Source organism: Carettochelys insculpta, chromosome 12, assembly GCF_033958435.1.
Source record: "Carettochelys insculpta isolate YL-2023 chromosome 12, ASM3395843v1, whole genome shotgun sequence".
Classification (NCBI taxonomy): domain Eukaryota; kingdom Metazoa; phylum Chordata; order Testudines; family Carettochelyidae; genus Carettochelys; species Carettochelys insculpta.
Genome location: NC_134148.1, coordinates 17,584,203 through 17,606,880, shown reverse-complemented (window position 1 = coordinate 17,606,880; position 22,678 = coordinate 17,584,203). Strand labels below are relative to the sequence as shown.

General features: G+C 38.7%; 1 protein-coding gene across 2 annotated transcripts in view; it reads right to left on the bottom strand.

Moving 5' to 3' along the window:
- Positions 1-11,164: 11,164 nt before the first annotated feature.
- The window catches only part of SLTM (SAFB like transcription modulator), a 35,912-nt gene continuing 24,398 nt past the window's right edge, over positions 11,165-22,678 (bottom strand). The window contains exons 10-21 of one of the 2 annotated variants that reach the window (XM_075006740.1): positions 21,695-21,844; positions 21,493-21,602; positions 21,312-21,391; positions 20,750-20,841; positions 20,352-20,515; positions 18,330-18,510; positions 17,632-17,756; positions 16,276-16,446; positions 15,403-15,717; positions 14,815-14,953; positions 12,274-12,431; positions 11,165-11,859 (exon numbers count right to left, since the gene is read on the bottom strand). In XM_075006740.1, the coding sequence (XP_074862841.1) occupies positions 11,751-11,859; positions 12,274-12,431; positions 14,815-14,953; positions 15,403-15,717; positions 16,276-16,446; positions 17,632-17,756; positions 18,330-18,510; positions 20,352-20,515; positions 20,750-20,841; positions 21,312-21,391; positions 21,493-21,602; positions 21,695-21,844 (1,794 nt within the window). In that variant the 3' untranslated portion in view covers positions 11,165-11,750. Of the gene's footprint in view, positions 11,860-12,273; positions 12,432-14,814; positions 14,954-15,402; positions 15,718-16,275; positions 16,447-17,631; positions 17,757-18,329; positions 18,511-20,351; positions 20,516-20,749; positions 20,842-21,230; positions 21,392-21,492; positions 21,603-21,694; positions 21,845-22,678 lie in introns of both variants that reach the window. The other variant, XM_075006739.1, reaches the window with a different exon arrangement.

The following is a 22,678-nucleotide window of genomic DNA, read 5'->3' as shown; positions in this document are numbered from 1 at the left end:
GAAAGTAAACCCCTTCTTCGAAAGAACCCTTCTACAACAAAATAGGAAGAAGGGTTCTTTCAAGGATGGGGTTTACTTTCAAAAGAGCCATCTACACTGCTTTTTTCTTTCAGAAGAATCCCTTCTGAAAAGAGATTATGCAAATGAAGCACAACATATATGTAAATCAGTGCCTCCTTTGCATTTTCAATGTCCCTCATTTGCATTCCTATTTCAAAAGAGGAATGCAAGCGTAGACGTAGCTGAGGTGAGCACTCATGTCAATGTAATTCCTCCACCTCAGCAGGAGGTAGAAGTTACGTCAGTTGATGAGTGTCTCACATTGACCTAACATGTCTACACTCAGATGTGGCTTTTTCACACTCCTGAGTGACATAATTCTCTTTGCTATGATTCCCATTGTGTAAGCAGCAGAGGCTTGCAGTGCAGAAAGAAGAGAATTTTGTAACGTCACGAAGAGAAGCAACACGCAGAATATACACTTCTGATTTAGCTATAACCTTAGGCTGGATTTTCAAATGAGCCTAAAGGAGCTAGGTACTAAAATCCCAGCTGTAGTCTCTGGTCTCTAGTCCATTCTTTCCATGTTGATTAAGGGAGAGGTTTAAAAATGTGAACAAGTATTAAGACTTTTTTCTCACCTAAGTTTTAAAAGATAAGGGTACATCTATACTTACTGGGCGATCGACCTGGTCTTCTGAGGTTCAATTTTTGCGCGCCTAGTGGGGAGACACAAAATTGAACTATCGGGTCAACAGTCAACCTCTGTACTTCTCATTCTTGAAAGGAGTAAGGAAGGTTGTCCAGATAAGTTCATAGTATATATGTTAATTCTAGCAAAGCAACTGCTGCAGCTGGAATTGCATATCTGGGATAGACTTTAAGTTCTATTGTAGACCTGCCCTCAAACTCCAACTTGCTTCCATTAAACTTATTGGTTTGATTTTTATGTTCTTAATTTAAAAGATTATTTGATTTGAAATCAAACTGGCCACTTGATAATATGAAATTTTGTATTTTACTAACTGCCTGAAGTTTGAAAATATAGTTCTTGTCCCACCACATTTCCTTTTATTTTGTCAACCTTTGCTTTGTTTTTCTAATTAAACTTAAAAATTTGGTGCTCCTGCATAATTTGTTCTCCGTATTGAAGTAATAATATTTAACAAATACAGAACAATAAGAGGCGGCTCAAAATCATTTTTCAGATGTTACATGTTTTTAATTGGCAAGTTTAGATACTTATATAATATCATCTGCAAGGTCCTTCACACCAAAAATGTGGCCTACCTTTTAACATTTGTACCTAAACATTTCTACAGTGTGCTTTAAAGTTAAATCTTGATAGGTTTAAAAAGGAACAAATGGACAAAAGAATTAGAGAAATTTCGGCTAGAAATAGGCTCTATTGTGTGTGGTGCTCTATTTCAGATTAGACCCCCCTGGAAGCACTATATCTTATTTTGAATTAGCACCTATTCCCTATTTATACAGCCCTTATTCTGAAATGTCTGTTTCAGAATAAGTGCTATTCCTTGTAGAATGAGATTTACAGAATTTAAAATAAACCATCCACTATATCAGAATTATTTTGAAATAGCAGTTTTGCTGTGTAGACGCTCAAAGTGATTTTGGAATAGCAGATAAAATGAACTCATAAAATTATCCTATTTATTTTAAACTACATCAGATTCAGCACTTTGTAGTTAGTCTGCTCAGTAACAGCTGCAAAGTTATCAGATTGATTTTGTATGTGATGTACTTTATTTAGTATTTTATTTACAGCATAACATTTTCCTTTTGGACAAACATAAGAGTTGGCCATTGAGTCTGAAAGCAAAAAATAACCATTGCAGTTCTGTCAGAAATAAATGAGTGGCTGTGTCTGAGAACTAGTTATAACAGCAGCAATTTGATTTTTATTCATCTTCATGTGGATGTTACAATACTGTAATATTACTGATAACTCTTGGAATGTTGACTGTTCTAATTATTACAAGACTAAACATCAGTAAAATGAGCTGGACTCACCCTTTGATACAATTTATACTTACAAAAAGTAAATATTTAACTTTTTTTTTTCAACTTTGTTGTAACATGTTGCTTTTTTATCCAACTGCTGTCATTGTGGTGTGCTTTTCACATATATTGTAATGCCCGTATATGTTCTTAATCACTGTGTGTAGGTTTTACCTTGTCATAATTGGATAAGATTAACAAAAGAACTAAATTCTCTCTCCCTTTCCTTTCTATTATGGTCCCGTAGCCTTCAGACACCATAAGAATGCGTGGTATCGGCAGCTAACTAACAATGAACATTCTCACACGCTCTTCCATTTTCAAAAGGTCTTTAGCCATTGAGTGCCAATTGTTAAGCAAAAGGGTAGCTTTAATTTTTTCCTTTTTTAAAATATCAGGGATAACTGCATTGCTTCCAGCTTTCCCAAAAGTGAGTGCAGAACACCACCCTAGTCCTTTGTAACAGTTTGATATAAATAATGTTGCGTGGCTGACTACTTAACTTTCTATGGGAGCATCCCTCTGACTGAAAGATAGGTTATATCAAGTTTTTCATAATGATTTTCTTTGGTTAAGCTTTCATCATTGTCTTAAGTACTACTTGCAGAAATACATATCGGGTTTCTTTTTTTGTTGTTGTTCCAATTGTCTTTTGGTAACTTGTATTTCTGTGTATAAGCTCATATTAACAAAAAGGCATGTTCTACGCTATTGGGGAATTTCATACTACAAAAGTTGCTGCCAGTACAGCAGCTGCGAAAGGTAATATAGTAGTTTGAAGTATTTGTTCTTCTATTTATGAATTACATGGTTTTGATACTGGGCATTTTGTTTTGCAAAAACTATAAAGTAACATGGAGAAAACCATTTATAAAATCTTTAAGTCAGTACAAAGAAACATTTTCGTTGATACACCTGATTGTAATGGAATGAAGATGCCTTGCTTTAGTAAAATGTACAGAAAAATGTAAAAAGTCTCATAACAGCTCCATTCCGTCTAGGGCTTCATTACTTGATGAAGTTTTAGCTGCCAGCCATTTGTCTTTGCACGTAAGAACCACAATATGAAGATTTTTTTTTTGCAATTCCATATTATGTATTGAAGATTTTACATCTAGCAAAAATTGTAATATTGAAAACTATAGTTAAAAGCAGCACAATTAAAATTCAGCTATGCTAATGATGCACACAAATCCTGTTTTACAAAGATTAATATGAAAGAGAGAAGGGTTTCAGTTAGTTACTGGAGCATCTAAAATTGCACCAGATCTGAGCTTTTTCACCCTGGATCTGGTTTGCATTTTAGAACCTCAACAATTTTTATAGTTGGTAAAGCATTAATTAAATGTTTTTATCTTTTAAAAGAGAAATATTAAGGAACCAACAAGTCCCCTGGTAAAATCTCAGATTTTGGGTTTTAAATTTTCAGACCTGTAATTGTGTATGAATTAGTTAAATGAAAATCAGCTTTTTAATATTTATGTTCTGCTAAAAGGAAAAAGGTATTAAAACATTAACATTTGAAGAATCATGGGAAACTAGACCTTACTTTACATTTTAAAGCAGTTCATCTGCCATAATTCAAGTCAGACACAAGAATGGTGAGGTCATCTTTCATAGGACTTGCACAAAGATGAGCAGTTAGTCCAATAAAATACTGCCTAACCTATTTAGTTTCTTACAATATCCTGGGACTGATCTGGCTATAACTCTGCATATGACTTACGCATGTGAACAGTCCTCTACAACCTAATGTGAATGAACTGAACTCTAAGCGGTAAACTGCTTAATGTAAGTTTCATTTCGGTAATTAAAATGCTTCTTAATTACTGTGTTGTGAAGGACCATTTACTAATTATGGGACAAATCTTGGTCTGCTTACTCATGTAATCACAATCAAAATAATGGGATTATTTGTGTGTAAGTAGTTTTTCATATTCTTCACTTTTTCTGAATCGTTTGCAGGAGAATATAGAACAATTTGTGGGTATTAAAGTTTGAGTAACTGTTCCATTACTGCTGTATTTAGCATTGCAATATTTATGTACAGTGGATGCTGTTTTGCAGATATAGAAACACGGTGAGCGACATTAAGCTTCAATCTACAGATATGTAAAATTATTTTAAGCTTTTGTTACAGTGGAAAGAAATATAACAAGAGTACAGTATACCATACATAGGCTGATTTGGATTGGAGGTGTCAGTCAGTAAATACCCAATTATAATGGAAGGCTTCTTCTTTTCCCTAGGTTGCATGCCTTGCCAGCACACATGTATTCATATTGTAAACACAGCGAAAGCTTTTTGTAAGCATTAGCACAGTTCACAATGATGTTAGGGCTTGCATTTGTGACTGCTGCCCTTGCAGAGTAGCATATTAGCAATATGTTGATAGATTTGCAATCCAGTCGTCCATCCTTTTCTCAAACTAAACTCAGTCACAACTGAATTGTGCTTGCTTCATAAAGAGCTAAATTGTTTCTGTACAGTGTTAAAATTTTATATGTAAAATACGATTAAATACTTTTGAATGACTGGATTTTAGTTCATAAACCTATACCATGATACAACTTTGGTATATACAAATTTTGTAATAATTGAAGAAAATATTTGGTATCAGTCCTGCAACATCTATCTTTTTAAGTTTTTGTTTGAGGTATAAAAGGGTGCTTTTTTTAAAGCCCATTTAATCCATAGAGTAGTAAATTCTGTAGGATAAATTCCTTAATATGCATCTTACCAGGCTCATAAGCTTCAAGATGACTACATAAAGGTGCTCTTGGTATTCTATTTTACCTGAGTTCTTCCACTGATCCTTGACAGTTTCATGTTCATATGTAAAAGTTTGCAGGCTTTGGGCCTAAAGGAGTTATTTCTGTGTACTGAATCCAAAGGGATGACTTATAAATGAGTTTAGGGCTTGGGTTCATTTGTGTTTGATTTTGACATTAGCCTTTCAGTGTCCATCATTTATCCTTGTGACTTGATACAAGCAACAAAAGGGTAGGGTAGTTAAAACTCTGAATTTCTTCAAAAAAACTTGAAGGTGTCTTGTCAATCCACAACAGAAACACAGTTAAAATAGCTTTGGTCTTTAAATTCATCAGTATTCCTAATTATGGCACATCATACGGAATCTGTGCAATGTTGTAGCTGGACAAAATTGCAGGAAGATGATAGTCTCAGGCCTAGCTTTTATGTCTCTAACTTGAGTTTTCAAATTAAAAAGCCAAAACTTTACTTAGATTGAATTCTGTATGCAGTTTCAGCCTGTGAAATGGAGTTCCAACCAAATTATCAATAATAAGCTCTCTAAGTACAATGTGGTTAGATACTCAAGGAAAGGGGTGGGGGAACAAATGTCCTTTTCATGGTCACTGTTAAAGCAATGCTTTTTTTTTTTTTTTTTTAAATTTTGAGTTAAACATTGCATCAGTGGCTCTGTCTGTATCACCAGAGGTCTGAAGAAAGCTCACCTGGAAAACTAACTAGTTGATTGACACTAGGTCCTCATTTGGAACTACTAAGTAGTATTTTAACAATAGCCCTGAAAATACTTTTCTACATTTCCAAGTAATTGTAGTGTTTCCCTAGGGGCTGTTTGATCATAAATGGGAAGGGAAATGGTCCATACTGTAAGATTTTAGAATCCCTTTTTTAAACAGTTACCTCACTTGCCCTTTTCTCTGCTTGTCTGCAGCCATACATTTGAGAAGTTAAGATTGACCATTATACATTGTTAAATTTTTAGGTTTTTCTGTTTAGTACCATACTTTTATTTCCAGTCATTTAGTACCGTAGATTGCCATGGAGAACATTTCTAACTTGTTCTTAACTTTGGATAGCTGTAGGCTTGTCTGCTAATGGGAAAACAGACCTCTAATATTGCTGCTTGACCCATAAAGCAAAGTACATATTATACTCACCTCATGGAAAAAACCTATTTTGTATTAAGAATAAAAAATCCTGATTAAAACCCTCTAAGTTTTAACATACCTTGATATACCTATTATACTAGTATGAGGTAATTTCAGCTGAGGTAAGACATTATCTAAATGATTTTCCCAATAGTACTTTATTTTGGACCAAATAGGTATTGGCCTGTCCAGACATGTTTAAGCAGGGTATCTCCTTGTAGACAAGATAAACAACTTTTTTCTATAGTTAAAAACAAAAAAAAAAAAAAAATCACAGCTTTCTCTGCATTTGATTCTCATGTTTTCTCCCAGCTAAAAAATTAGGTTGATTGAGAAATGTGCCATACCTTTAATGTATATGCAGATGTGTTTATGTAATAAACTTAATAATTTGTACCATGCTACAGTCTCACTGACCTGCTTTATTTCTAAGTAAAAATGTATTTACAGTAGAATCTTGGAGTTAAGAATATCAGTTAGGAACTGACCAGTCAACCATACTTTTGTTTAGAATCTGAAGTCCACCATCAGACAGTAGCAGAGATCTATGCATGTGTAAATATATCTGCACATCATGATTTGACAAGGTAAGGAAACTTGCTGTGCTTATTTCATTTAAATTATGATGTTTAAAAGCAGCATTTATCTGCATAGAAGTTTCAGAAATGTATTAAATCCAAGTTTAGCTGTAAACTTTTGTAAGGGCAACTAACATTTTGTTCAGAAATATGAACCATCTCTGTTCCCAATGTGCTCATAACTCTGATGTTCTACTGTAATATTCAGTTTGGTAAGCATAGTACAATAACTGGAAAAAAGTGTCAATATTTAAGGTTTATAACACTTTGTACCTGATTACTTTGAGGGATCTTTTTTAATGGGTCGACCACTTCAGGTACTTGAATTTTGTCCTGCCAACAGGTGAAAATGGTATAATTGGAACACTTGTATAAGAAAGATGCTCTTTCACACTTAACTGGACTTTTCCACTGCAGAACAATGATCAACTTGCAAGTTAAAGCACAGGTAATAGTGGGGATTGAATGAAAACTCCAATTACTATTTAAGAGCATGGATGAGAAATCTTCAAGTTCCACTAACACAGTCATATGTTCCACAGTTACGAATTTCAGAGACATTCACAGATGGGTCCTTTTCATTCTCAGGTGAAGGAAAAGGTGCAGTTATTTGAGAGAGAATTAAGGTTTTGGTAAAATAGGCTCTCAAACATTTTGTGATACTGTCTGATACTTCTGGAATTATATGAAAGACAATGATTTCCCAGCAAAACTTTGGTTGACAGATTTGCATCCACACATAAAAGCAGATCGAAAGAGCAATCAGCTTTGTCGACAGAGCACCCAGCTACCTGGCCTTCTTGACAGCATAGCTGACAGGACACTCTGCACACAGGGCTGTCTGGTGAACCAGAAGCCTTATCTGTCAACAAAAGGGCCCTGGAGTACCTACAGGGATGTTTGGTTGACAAAACACTGTCCAGGGGCATTATACCTGTACAGTGAGAGGTGTAATGCTGCTGGTGGACGTGCCGAGTTTTGTTGACAAATTGTCTACACCACATTTTGCTTGTAGATGCTCTGCAGTTTTTCCTGACAAAAGTCCAGTTTTACTGGAAAAGCCTCATGTAGATGTAGCCTAAGAAACATATCTCTGGTGCACAATTTGCCACTTGATTTACCTCTGCCACACTATATATTTAGATTCATAAAATAGGCAACTGACAATTAGAAAAACCTGTTAATACAGAACCAGACAAAAAAACACCCCCAATCTCTTCCACCATGTATCCACCCCAATATTTTTCACCAGCAGCCCTACTACTAAGATATGCACTGTAGGATCTCCCTAAGAGCAATAACTTTGGCCTATTCCAAAGGAAAGGACCTGCAGACCCCCTGTGAGAGTCCTCCTTACTGCATAGTGGGGGTTATTACATAGAGGCGCTGCTCCAAATACATACCATTAAGTAACACACAGCCACTGTCACTATGATCCTTGGTGTTGCTTCAGTGAGACTAGTGCTATGGGCTCTTCACCTTAAGCCATGAGCTTGCATGTTAAATGAAGTAGTTCACTGACTCCAAGACAAAGCTTAGTAATTTGCAAAAGCTTGACTTATTACAGAGGTGAGTTCAGCATGTTGATAATTGACCTGTAAAAGGCTGAACTGCATTAAGTCCTTATCTTTGGAGAGGTTTTTCCCTGTAGGTGAGAGCCACACTGCTTGGAAGTGCTCAAGAGGCAGCTTTGGTAGAGTATATGGGGCTGTTAAAGACCAACATAGGTGGGTATATTGAGAAGTCTAGGGAATTTACTCACTCAGGTTGATCTTTACAGCCTGAATTTCTCCAGCCTAAAGGCCTAGTCCCTTCTCTGGGTTCTGCATTTAAGAAGTGCAAGTTGTTTTTAATACAGTTGACGGATGGAACAACATTTGTGCCTACTATATTGCACAGGTACCTTTTAATAGCTACTTAAGTGTAGGTAGTGTTAACTGATGCTAGTTGGTCAACAGAGATGAAGACTTTATATGAGTGATGCTATTTAATCAGCAAGCACCCTTCTTCTGTGAGAGCAAAGCTACACCACCAACTTCTGACATAGCTATGTTGGTCACAGGGGTAACATGACAATTGTAGCTGTGCCACAAAACATGCCCAAAGTAATTTTAACACACAAAAAAAAATTTCAGGGCAGGGGGGCACCTGGAGCTAGACTTTTTTTTTTTTTTTTTGAAAGACTTTCTCCAAACCCCCCCACCTCCAAAAGAGGTAACCCCAGCCTTCTGAGTACCCTTAAGACTATGCATATTAACATGGTCCTCAATCTGAAGTCTTGAAAGATGTGCCATTCATCCTTTCCAAATTACTGTTCTATTTTCAGGAGTCAGATTTGTTTTGACTATCCAGTCATACCCCCACTTAAACTACTTACTTACAAAAACATAGAAAACTTGACTTTCTACAATCTTATCAAATAACTGAACTGGACTACAGCTATTGTACTTACACTGAAATGTAAGGTAGATGAAGCAGTAAAAGCAAGTCATTGTCTGAATGAACACTTACTTGAAGTCAGTGCAATCTACTTCCTGTTTTAAAACTAGGTAAATATCCAGATGAGTTGATGCATCCACCTGTAGCCCTGGTTGAGAAATACTGAGCTGGAGGATCCAAATTATGGGTAGGAAGAGATATTTATAATTCTGTAGCAGGTAATACTGTGGGTCCTCAGCAAGTGGATGGCCGATCTATGAATCCGAAAGCCCTATGTCAAGTTAATTTAAGACAGGAAATCCCATTATCTACCTCTCTATGACGACTCCCTGAACACCTGCTCCACTTGCTCTGGAAAGATGAGTTTTTCAACACTGCTGAAAAACAACCGGATTTTAACCTATTTTTGATGGAAGAGCACCATGAATCACCTGATTCACACCCTCCCTGACACCGCCTGAATGCCAAGAGGGAGGGGAGCTGACCAGAGGGTACCCAGTAGTGGATTTCAGTCTTGCATCTCTCTGAGAGAGAGGGTCCCTCATTCAGCCCACTCACTTGTCTTGGTTGCCATCACTGCCTCTAGTCCCTTTCTAAATGGCCTAGCCTTAGAGAAAAACCTAGTATTTAAGTATTTCTATATGCCTTTAACCTTCCTCTGCCCTTAGAAAACAGAGCAGGGTGCCCAGCTTCTGAATTTCACTCAATCAGAAGTTTATTTTTAATGGAGGACTTAAGATAGTCATCCAATGAAAGCAGCAAGTCCCTGAGACCCCAATCCACTTGATACATGTGGCTTCCTCTATACTGCACAGCATAACTGTGAAGTAGCAGCCAGATTTACTCCACACCTGCCTTTATTTCATCTGGATACAGGGGGATGAATTGAGCACAAAGGTGGAGAAATCAGCATCTTGAAGCTAAGTTAACAAGGCTGAAAATGCTGACATCCTTAAATGCCCTAATCATAGGATAACTTTCTTCAAGTCCTACTGAATATATTGTTTGCTTTTCCAGCACACGATTAACTGGGTCCTGGCTCTAACAGGATAAAAATACCAGCTCATTAAAATGCAGAAGTTGGTAGATTAATCCTTGAGACATTTTAAAAACTAAGCTAATACCCAACCCAATCCCAAAACTCTCAGCTTATGACATGAAAATCCCGAGCTAAAGTGGAGTAGTTTATCATTTATCTGGATCATAGCATCAGTCTCAAACATTCAGCACCATTCTGCAGGAAAACCTTGCAGAAGGGGAACAGTATAATGCAGGAAGACCATACATCTACTAAAACCACTCTAAATTAATTCTATTCTTTGAATCCCATAGAGATGCACTCGATGAGAGGAGAAAGACGAGTCTCAGCAGCTCTGGTGAAATGCTTCTCAGTCCTTGCTTTAGTACTGTGGTAGGCCACTGATGCCTCTGTTCATCTGTGAAATAAAAATAATGCTCCTTCCACTCTCATTAAAGAGAAGAGAATAAATCTATTATGAGATTTTCAGAAGGTACTATGATGGCAAGCATGCAAGTAATGGTAGAAGATGTAACTTCTATGTATTGAAGAGGAAATTGCATTTTTGATCACAGCAGTAACAATCCAAAACCATATACTTGTGACAGAAGGACAAGTCTTCAGCTCTGACCCCTACAGCCTATTTTTCAATCCCCCAAGTCTAGTCACTCTTACTTCTAAATTAAGGAGGCATACAAGGATTAAATGAATTACTAAATTTAAGTCTGGGCTCCTTTGAAGGCTTTCAAAAGTACATTTAACTCTTTCCCCCCACTGAACAGGAGTCAGAGCCTGACAACAAAACAGGGATTCTTAGCTCTAGTGTTGAGATTCATCATGTCCTATTAAGAAAAAAATTTGTCCTTCACATTCATGGAATTACACAGAAAAGCTTCTTTGCATTGCCTGCATAAGATCCGAACACATTTTAAATGATTTACACCTCACTTAAAAGTGGAATTGTCTTGTACATATCAACTACTGACCTCTGCTGCTACCACCATATAAACTCTGGTCTAACCTGAAACAAGCCCTCCTTTTTTATTACAAGGAAGTGGTTTGTATTGAGTTCCAGCAATCAAAACCATGCTGTTCCTATGCTATTGTTTTTCCATATATAGAAACACAAAAGTCTTGTGTTCCAAATGTGTCAGTTTTTATTTGTGTATTCTCCCCCTCCTCCACCCCTACCCCCGACAAAGTTCCAGAAACTTACCAGGAACTATACAGAATATGAAGGTTTATTTCAAAAGAATACATTTGCAAGAATACACATAGATGCACTTAATGTAACAGTACCTTCTGCAAAAATAGGTTACATAATACCCAGAACTGCAAGAAACAACCTTATTCTCTACAAATTAGAAAGCAGGTTTTATAGCCTGAACCTTCAAAATGGAGGTTAATGTTGTGCATGTTATGTTCTAAACCGCTAACTTTAAAGCGTGACACCACAGAGTTAATGCTGGTAAATTAAAACTACTAGCAAACAGCTGCAAACTCTTCCTTTATAATTTTATACAGTCTTTAACAAATATTTTGGTTCCAATTGTTTTGCAGAGCTCTAGTGCCGCAGGGAAATGCTTATCAAAGATACACAAAAACTATCCAAAATTACAACGAAACTATTAAAAATACCTCCAAAATTCAGAGGAAAAGTAATCATGTTAAAATTAAAAAAAATTAAAACAGGAGTTCTAGAGAAGACTTCCTGTTCACATCTCGAAGTTTAGAAGAGAGATTTCAATAAGTTATCTTGAAACCAAGCAAATGTGGATCCTAGAATCTTCGTGGAGGTCCACCCTTAAATGGCTTAAATCCTGAGCCACTTCCCCTCTGCATGGAATTGCCTGTGATCTGTACAACTCTATTTATTGGCGAAGAGTTACTGGAAACAAAAGGTTTAAAAAAGGGTTAGAGTATTCTGAGTGGAATTTTTATGAGTATCAACAAACATTTGTTGGTGTAGTACAAACTACTATGTAACTCAGTTGCACAGTGGAACTGTAGTATTACAGAAAAGGCTTGGTATGACAGTGTGAGAATTTTCCTGACAAAGAGGAAGTTGCACATTTTACAGAAAGTACAGTGATGCAGCTAACACTGCTGCTACTGAATAGCTGCTAACAGTGCAGCATATTCCCTGCACTATGTAAATTATCTAGATTTGTGACAAAGCCAGCGCAACTCATGGGAAAGGTAAGGCTCATGTTAGGCAGCAGTAACCCGAAGGACTGGGGCACAGTGAAGACCGCCGATAGCTTAATACTGAGGAACCAGGACAAAGGAATGTTTTACGTACCTTGTATGTGGGGACATCATGCCACCCCCTCCTCGACTATCTCCCATTCTCCTTGTATCATGATACCCACTTCCTTGAGAACTAGGTCCATGCCATTCCTTTCTTGGTCCAGTTTCACGACTGTGGCGTTCAACAACATGTCTGTCTTCATTATAATGCTAGCAAATACACAGTGATTTATAATAAGTCAAAGGTCATAGAGAGTTAAACTCCAATGATGAAGTTACTTGAAAGAAACAGCCATTTCATACAATGACTCTGTACTTAGGATGGAATTTAGTTGTTTCTCAACTTGGTTTTTAAAAGGTAAAAAATCACTTTACAAATTCAGAAATAAGAACCGGCATTTCTGACTTTGCTTCTTTTGCTTAAATGTACCATTTTTTAAACAATGCTAACATGGGTGCTCCTTAGTGGAAATGTATCTGTGCAGGTTCCGTTTCCAGAAGGTGGCCTGGTTCCATGGACTAGTAATTAAAAAAAACCTGAACACAACATCCAGCTCTGACACTGACTATAGGCTAATAGAGGGGTCAGCAACCTGTGGCTCTTTAAGAAGTCACTTCCCACTCCCAGTGCTGAGTTGGCCCCAGCAGAAGTAATGGAACTAAATTTAATTAATGTAATTGGTTTAACAGCCCCGCCTTGCTGACCATTAAATTTAACTGGGGAGGGAAGTGAGCAGGAGAGCTGGGGGAAAGCAGCAACCCAGCCACACAGCCCTGCTGATGTGATGGCAGGGGGAAGGAGCAGCAGCAGTAGCAGTGCACATGCAGGTGGATGAACTCACCAGTTGAGGCAGGTTAATCCTGGTTTGGGGCTGAGAGGGGTTAAGCCAGGGGATGGGAATGAAAGCAAGCTTTCTAACTGGCACAACTCATTGTGTGCGCTCCTCTTAAAATAGGGGTTACAAAAAATTTGGTTTGACTTTCTTCATTTGGGACCGTCTTGTAGTCACGCACTGCGGGTCCTGAAGTACTGATCTTGTAAATGAATTTGAAAAAATGGCTCCTCTCACTATTTTGGTTGCAGAGCCCTGGTTTAGTAACCTCAAACCTGCATAAGTTTCCCTACCTGGAGAACAGCAAGAGCTAGCCATGGATAATATCTATCCTATCACAGAGGGAACTGAATCTCAGAGGTTCTTGGTCAGCCAGTGTCATGCTGTAAGTTGAACCTCTCTAGGTCTGGCACCTGTGTCATGACTAGTGCTGAATGAGAAATTCCCGACAATGGGAGGTCAGTTTTGTTCAGCAGCATTACCAACAAGTCAGCTGCTTAATGGGCTTTTAGAAGACATTTAAGAATAAGTTACAGCTAAACAGCAGCACAGAAAATGAAGCCAGGACTGGTGGCTGTGAACAAATTTTACAGGACCTGAGGAAACTTGGCCACATCCATGGTAAGTGGTCATTCGGCAAACTCAAACCATACCAGACCAGAGTGCCGAACAGAGAGGTTCAACCTGTAGCAAGACTGTTGCTATAGACAGGAAGTGCCAACAAGGGCAAGATTAGAGCTGAGATTGGTCCTGTGATTTTTGTTTCCACCCACTTTAGAAAGTCAGCTACAGAATTGTCTTAGAACACGGAGCACCTCAGATAGGAATGGAAAACTTTTTTTGGATCCATGGCTACTGATCCACAGAAGAGTCAGCTGCGGGTGGGGGAGACAGACAGAGAAGCATTAAAATCCTCTGAGGTGGGGTGAGATGTCAGGTTCACTCTGCGGGGAGCAAGCTAGGGGTGAGGGTTAGGTCTGCGGACAATGGAGGGTGCAGCAGCAGACAGTGGTAACTCTACCTATGATTGGTAGCAGAGTAGTACCCCCTACCTAGCAGGAGGAGGGGAGGGGGAAGGTAGCATAGGTGGCTCCACACTGCCTTGTGCTTGCAGGTGCTACCCCCTGCTGCTCCAGTGGCTGCGATTCCTGGCCCACTGAAGTGAAAGGGCTGGGGCCTGTAAGTGATCTTACCTCTGGCAGAAAAAGGGGTGGGGAGGCAGAGAGAAACTGCAGCAGGCACAGCTGCTTCCTCTCACCACCAGGCAGAGCTGACTACGCAGGAGCTTTAACATCAGCTCCCTGCTACTGCCTGATAGGGTGTAGGTGACCAAGACTCAGAGTATGCTGCAGTGCCAACACTGGCTTGCTCTCTGAGGGGGAGGGAAGAACACAGAGCCTTGCAGGATGGATCAAGGCAAGCTGGGGACCAGATCCAGGCCATGGGCTGTAGGTTTCCCATTCTTCCCCCTAGGGTGAAGGCTGCCCTGTGTTCCAGTTAACCATTCTTCCCCCAGCTGATGTGATGATGATGGTTCAAACGGTAATTAGACACACACTGTTTTGAGCTACCTGAGGCATACTAAAATCACCAAGAGAAGAAATGTTCAACTTTTTTGGTAATTTAATGGTGAGAAACATTACCTTGAGCATAGCAACACAGTGTTAGTACTGCACAAAGATGATTATGGATATGTGATCAGCTATTGTCCAGCTGTTTATGAAAATATTGAACAGTTATAGAGTAATAAAGATACTTACTTGTCCTCCACTTCCTCTTTCGCCCATGACTCCCCTTTCTCCCTCCCTGCTTCCATAACCAGAAGCACTGCTACGGCTACTAGGAGCAGCACTTCTCACATGTCCCGACACCTCTCTTCCTGATCTCTCTGGTCTCTCTCTGTAAGAGAAGTACCTTGTCAAATGTTTCAGTGGCTGAAGGACATATCTGGTAACAACTTTGTGAAGACTACACAAGAGGCCATTTTTCTGTACACATATAGCAACCTTCAGGTAACCTACTAAGAAGCACTTAAGGTCTGAATGGTGTCTGAATACTTAACTCATCTCAAAAATTGCTAATAGTTGGCATCCTACCTTCTCTCTTACAGCGCTACTACACTGCTACTATGCATGCTCAAAATGAGCATAGCCAAAAGAATGCACAGTAAGCAATGCAGTCAAGATTATAGTAGACAACATGTACAGAATGCAAGTTCCAAACAGGGCCAGTCTCATTATCTAAGTTTGTTTTTCAGCACAAATTCTCAAGTTGCCAATGATACTATGAATTGGTTTTGCTGGAACCACTAGCAATGAAACTTTGTCTAATATCCAGCAAGCTATTACCTGGCATCCCTTTTGTCTGTGCTTATGCCTCCCTCGTTCTTCCAATTTGTCTGTCTAGGTGGATTTGAACCAGTCTCTCTTGGATGACGACCATGTGATATTTCAGGCCTATCGTGAATTATCACTGTTCTTCTCTCATCTCTGTCTCCTCGCACTTCTCGTCTGTCAGTATCTCGAAGTTCATTTCTTGGTTGGGGGGGTTCATTTCTTCTGGACTCACTGAAAGTCTTAGGGTATCTCTCAAAACTAGGCTCCTCTCTTCGTGCTGTCGGACGTGTCTTTTTTCCTTCACTTTGATTTACAAAGCGTTCTCGCCTGTACAAATCAGAAGTTAGAACACATCAGTTGTCAGTCCACTAACTTAGCCAACAACCAATTTTCCTCATACCCTCACAAACATGGACTGGTGAAAAAGATATTCATATTCATCTACTTTTCCCATTCTACTGCAGTTCCAGATCTAGACTTGCTGAATTTTAAGACATAGTTATAAACCCAGTTGCTTCCTTATGTAGGTCAGTCAACTTAGCACTGATGTACATGAATTGCCAAAATGTCAACACCTACACATATTGTAAATCTGTGAATAGTTAAAAGGTTCAACTTGCATCAGGCTGTAGAACTCTTAACTCCTACAATGCCAATGTTACACAATGGAGAAAACTGTGACAGTAACTCCTTTCCAGGATTATGAAATGGACTGGATAAACCAGAGATTCAAAATATAAATTTTGTCTGGACTGATTTTAATTCCCCCTGTATCTGTTTTAAGGACCCAAAAGATAGAAACCTCAAACGTTATTTTGAGTCTCAAGCAGGTCTCCAATACCCTCTTAAAGTAAAGATCTTAGTAATGGATGTCCACAAACATACCTTTCAAAAGAGGAGGACGGCACAGATGAACCCTCTGGGTATCGCCCCCTCTCTCTGTGGTCAAAGTCATTAAACCTATTTTGCTGGCGACTGTAGTCAGACCCGTGACTGAAACGTGCATCTGTATCCAAGGACATCTTTTTGGCCTCATTCCAGTAGGGATCATCTCGCCTTTAAAAGACGACATTTTTAACAGATACTTTACAGCAAATTACAAGTATTTAATTGTTGCCCTTTTTACTATTGCACAGAAGACATAAATTTTATTCATAGTGCATCTGTCAGTTACTTATTCTTCAAGAAGTCTTCAACTCTTGTAACACATGCTTGGAACTGAAACTGTTCCAACACAGATTAGTTCATTGCTTTCTAATGAAGGTCATTTTAGAAAACAAATCTAGGAAAAAAACCAGCCATTTCCATTTTACCTCACATTACCTGAAGTGGACAAAATATTCTTGGTATTAAAATTCTATCTGAACAAACACCCAAGACTACCAGTAAACATGAGTAGAACTTAGGTAAATTGGGTCTTCCAGACAAAATTACAAGAGCTAACTACATAGAAATGTGGAAAATATGCAGAATGCCCCAGTTAACCTGGTCATTGGAGACATTAAATTCACAACTATGAAAGAACTGAATTTTGTCTATTCGGAGACTCTCTAAAATTTGACTGTACGCTCGTAAAATGTGAAATTATCAGCCTTGAAAACTGAAGTCCTATCTTCCATGAACTATGTGTCCAAGCTGATCTCAACTACCTTGATGAAGAGTGGTTTTATGTGATTCAGTCCTTAGCTACTCTTGAAATTACTACATGGTGCCAAATGTAAGAATTTTAGTCCCATTCTAATCTTCATAGTCTAAATAACAAAACCCAGTTCAAGTTACATGGGTCAAATATTTGCCAGCTCGCAACTTTTGTCACTGACCACTGTATTGGGAAGAAACAGATACAGAAATCTAGAAACTAAAGACTCCATATTGTATTACGGAGTCCCTGGGCTATTCAGCTTCCTGGATCTAAGTTTTAAACGCTAGGAAGTGGTAGTGACAAACTTCCACAAAATGTTAAAATTGCGACAGTAAAACTGTGCATGCACATTCTCACTATTATCCTGTTGAACCATGAGGAATATCAGAAGTTGGTGTCTTCCTAGTACAGAATTCTCTCTTTTGCACAGTTAACATGGTACTGATTTAAGCATATCACTCCTTGATAAGTAGGTCAGCAGCAATGGGCTGTGATGGCACAAGTTAAATCCTAGCTAACTAAGGTTCTGTGCATGAGTGCACTTAATGAGGTTGGTTGGGGGCTGAAGCAATAGAATAGCAATCTGGAAAGTATACTACCTGTGATCTACATCACGTGGGCGTTTCAAAGAGTTCCTTTTCTCCTGCTCATAACGAAGCTGCTGTTGCTGTCGACGAAGCTCCTCCCTTTCCCGAGCAATACGCTCTGCCTCTTTGCGACGCTCCTAAGGAAAAACAAAAACAAAAATTAAGAAAGATTACATAATGACCCTATTAATTTTGCACTGGAGGCAAATATACAACAGTTGCCACAGATAGAGAATTAATTCCTCCCACACGATTAGATCAATTTCAGTATCCATATTAATAGGGGAGAAATTTGAAATACAAAGTAGATTTAGATATAACTGTCTGCTGAAAAAAGCAGTCACAGGACCTTTGATATGCCATTGAATTAACCAAAATTTTATCCGTAGAAAGTTTTGTACACTTCTAATATCACTATACACTTTGACAGATACTTCATTTTTACTCTCAGTAAATTGGTCAGTTAAAGAAATACTTGCACATCACATTACATTTAAGTGGCCAAAAGAATCCGTTAGCCTCTTGGTTGTGGACTTCCACTGAGATCTAGACAACACTCCACATAAGCTGATAAACAGCCAGAGGGAAAACTAACTACTAAACTATTTACAAGTTCTACTTAAAAAAAATCATAGCAAATAAAATGGCAAGAATTAAGTACAACATTGTAACTTAAGATAATGCTGCATTCTGTGCATAGCGGCCTGTACCTGTTCAATACGAATCCGTTCTCTTTCCAAACGCTCTCGTTCCATTCTTTCCCTCTCCAGTTTTTGTCTTTCTATTTCCAATCTTTCTCGTTCCCTCTGCAAGCGCTCACGTTCCTCCCGCTCACGTATGATTCGAATGCGTTCTCTCTCACGACGTTCTCTCTCAGCAAGCTCTCTTCGTCTACAACATTAATTTAAAAATCATAGCTTATAGTTAAGTTCCTACCAAACTGTGGCCATTAAAACAAAGAAAACCACACTTCATGGATTGTGTGATCTGGTCTTGTGTGCTTTTACTCTACTCCTCCTCTAAGGCTGTTTCTATACAGGCCACTTCCGAATAAGTGGCCCAAAATATGCTAATGAGGTGCAGATATAAATTCTCCATGCCTCATTACCATAAGGTCAGGTGATTGGGAGTCCAGAAGACATTCTTCCGGACTCCCAAACACCATTTAGAAGTACGGCCCCCCAGGGGGTCTTCCGGAACCCCCTCTTCCTGAAAATTTTTGGGAAGAAGGGGCCTCCGAAAGAAGGACTTCCTTCTGGAAACCGCCCCCAGGAGCCGCACTTCTAAACGGTGTTTTGGAGTCTGGAAGAACACATTCTGGACTCCAAATCACATGACTATGCTAATGAGGCATGGAGAATTTGCATCTGCACACCTCATTAGCATATTTCAGGCCATTTATTAGCATGCCACTTTCGAAGAAAGTGACCTGTGTAGAAATGCCCTAATGGTTTCACGGGGAGAGACCAAAAGTTCTCAGAGTACATCCTGACCATTTTGGGGCAGGGGGTTACATCACCTTTCCTTCTGTTACATCACCTTTCCTTCTGTTACATTTTGGGGCAGGGGGTTACATCACCTTCCTACAGGGTGATGGCTTCAGAGTAAGGGCCCAGCTCTGCAGGCAGCAGCACAGAAGTAAGGGTGGCAATATCGCACCATGCCATCCTGCCTTCTGCATTCTCAGCTAATCTTGCAAGACCCTCTCCTCCCCCAACCCCTTTTTGGGCTAGGATCCTTATGGTTACAAACACAGAAATTTTGGGTTCAAATACGTGAAATAAAACTGACAATTTTTAAATTCCTACAATGGTGAAATTGCTCAAAGTGGACAGTGAGTTTGGTAGGTGCCTACTTATAGTCACTGCTTATTTGAAACTGCCTTCCCCTGTGTGGTACTGCCACAGTTGTCTGCAGGAGTGCAAATTGCAAAAGACACGCTGCAGTCATGGCCCTCTTTCTTTTTTCTTTCTGGAATTGACTTCCTCCTTTGCCCCAAACTGCCCAATTGTGTGCTCTGTAAGGCATGCCACAAGCCCATTTATTCAGGTGGTCATCTGTGCTGACAGCCTAGCTAAGGTATAGAAGATATGAGTTAGTCTTTGCTGTGTACAACTTGTGACAGCTCCAGCAGAGCTGAAGAACTAATATCAGGGAGAGAATTACTGCTCCCTCAATTATGACTGACAGTAGCTGGGCCAACATGCTGTAGTGTATCATGTTTCTACTCCTTTTTTTCATCCTCTCTTCTATAGGCTGAAGGAAGGGAAATCAGCATACCTACACGAAAAACCCCCTACCACTGAAATGCCAGCCCAAGTTAACAAGTTGTTTCTGCTCTTTTTGCAGAGGTTTGCCCATAGAGAGGGAGCAGAACAAAGCCAAGTATCTATACAACTTCAAGCTAACACAGCTTGATCTACTGGAAGCAAAAATACCAATTCCTTGTGCTTCATTGTCACTAAGGTGTACTTACTAAATTAGTTATTGTCACATGACTACAGTCAATGGGCATAAAAATCTTCAGTTTAAATAAAAACATGGTTGTCTTATTTCTTACATGGGACCAGTTATGAAAAACCAACATTCTTGTTCTTCTACCTATGGACACTCATTTCTAATGTTTTACATCAATCTGGATTTCTGATATGCGTCAATTGTTTTTAATAGTAGTATTTATCCAATTATATCTTAAAGTATTCTGAGTTGAAAAAAGGATTTTTGATCTCTACCTTCGAAGCTCAACTGCTCGACGTATTCGTTCCAATCGAACCATGTGTTCCCGCATTCTTTGTTCCTTCATTTTCTCAAAGGGCAAGATATCCTTTCTACCTCTGTACTCCCTGAACTTCATTTTATCTTGAATGACACGCTCTTTGTTCCTTAACAATGGAGGCTGTAGAGAAAAATTCTAGTTATTGCAAGTCACATAGGCCTTGGGAGGTTTCTGTGTGGTTTGCTAGTTTACAATATTACAACCACAAGAACTACAGTGTGGATTCCTTATAACATTCTGAAGCTAAGAACGATCTGCAGATAGTTACTGGCTTATTCACTGGAGATAAAGATGATTAAAAAAGTAGTGTGGAGACACAAGGACTGTGTATCAAATTTAAAGAGACATACTTACTTTATCAAACCTTCCCCTTCTCACTGTTCTAGTGTGACCTTGGTCTCCTTTTGTTTGATCTAGAACTACCATGTGACCTGGACTTTTTGCACCTAAGAAAAATAGATTTAAAACAAGTATGAATTAAAAATGGTCTTGCTTTAACACCACGGTTACAAATGAAAGTAACCACATTCTAAAATGTACAACTGCCTGCACTGGGAAAGTTTATTTCCTGAAGTGCAACATAGGAATCTCAAAAATTGAGATGACTCTATATATGACATCTGGTACATCAGTACATGTCTGAGCGATAAGCAGTACTATAAAAATCTAGTTGTTTGTATGACAGCACTGAAATGAGTTTTTAACTTGGTGATGCCAAACCTATTATTGGAGGTTTTAAGAAAAGATTTATATACAGTGGCATTCGAGGTATCTGCTGCTGTAAAAGCAAATGAAAAGATAAAATGGGCAATAGAAAAAAAGCTATAGTGCATACTTATTCGTTTCTTTTCTTCAGTTTTTTTAGTGGATTCTTGATTAGGGCCACTTGATCCATTATCATTCTTCTCATCTTTACCTTCAGTTTTCTTGGCTTCTTTGCTTTCTTTTTTCTCAGATTTGTCAGACTTCTTTTCTTCTTTTTTGGCTGACTGAGTTCTTATTAAAAGGGACAGAGACAAAGATTTGATTATATAATTTAGGCACACAATTTTATTTGGACAGTCCATCAAACCCAAAGATGCAAAACAAGCTCTTACTTGCTAGTTTTATCCATTGAGGCAGTCTTCTTATCCCCCATGTTTCTACCAGAGCCAGATTTCTCATCACTCTCTTTCTTCATTTCTTTTTTGGAAGGATCACCTTTTACCTATTTTTTTTTTTTAAAAGGAAAGTAATTTTAAAATAACGTAGTCCCATATACAAATAATCCTTATATAAAGGAGTATGCATTAAACTTACTTTCTCAACAGAAATTTGTTGTCCGTGCAGCTCTGTGCGATGGAGATGTGCAATACATCTAGCCACCTCTGTACTGGAAGACATGGTTACAATGCCATAACACTTTGCTCCAGGGCTTCGTGCATTTGTGACCACTTTTGCACTGAGGACCTGAAATAAAACTCAATATTAAATCTGAATAATAAAGCTTAACATTTTTCATGCAACTGATAGATAGGAGAAGATAATCTCTATTCTTATGAAAAATTCTCACTGAGGGTAACATTTTCAGAAGTTTTAACTGCTACCCCAATTCTCAAATTCGTCACGCCAAGTTGCGTGTTGCTCAAAAGTAGATCTGCCACAAGTTTAAAAAGCCTCAGTGTATATGAAATACAAGAATTTAGTCCTTATTCACTAAAGTAACATTTTGTTGAAACGTTACCGCACTGTTTAAGTGTGCTGGACAGAAAAATAAGAAACTTTTACTCTGGCGCACAAACTTCCATGTAGCAATCCCCTCCACGTGTATGCATGGAGGAGGGAACATCTTGAGAAACCATACCAGATTGTCAAGTAGATTTCAGTTGTGTACACCAGGGTGCTTTTTACTGAGAGGAAAGCACTGAGCAAGTTTCATCCCCCTGCCAGCCATCCCTCCGCACCATTGGGTCCAACTTGCTATTCAAAGTACGTAATGCTGGGGGCATCATTTCTAGATTCTGCGACACTGGGGCAGACTGGAATTTGTATAGCAGCTTCAATAAATGGAAGGTGAAACATGCAGTCAAGTAGCCCCCTTTGGCATGCTTTTGTTTACCCTAATCTGAAATTCAGTTTTTAAAAGGCCAGAGATTTATTTCTTTATTTAATTCGTCAATGTAGGAGAAGAGAAAGGACAGAACTCAATGTTTCATTACAGGTTGAACCTATCTAATCTGCAATGCTCTCTCTTCTGGCAAACTCTGTAATCTGGCATCATTTTAGTTCGCCAGATCACTTAAC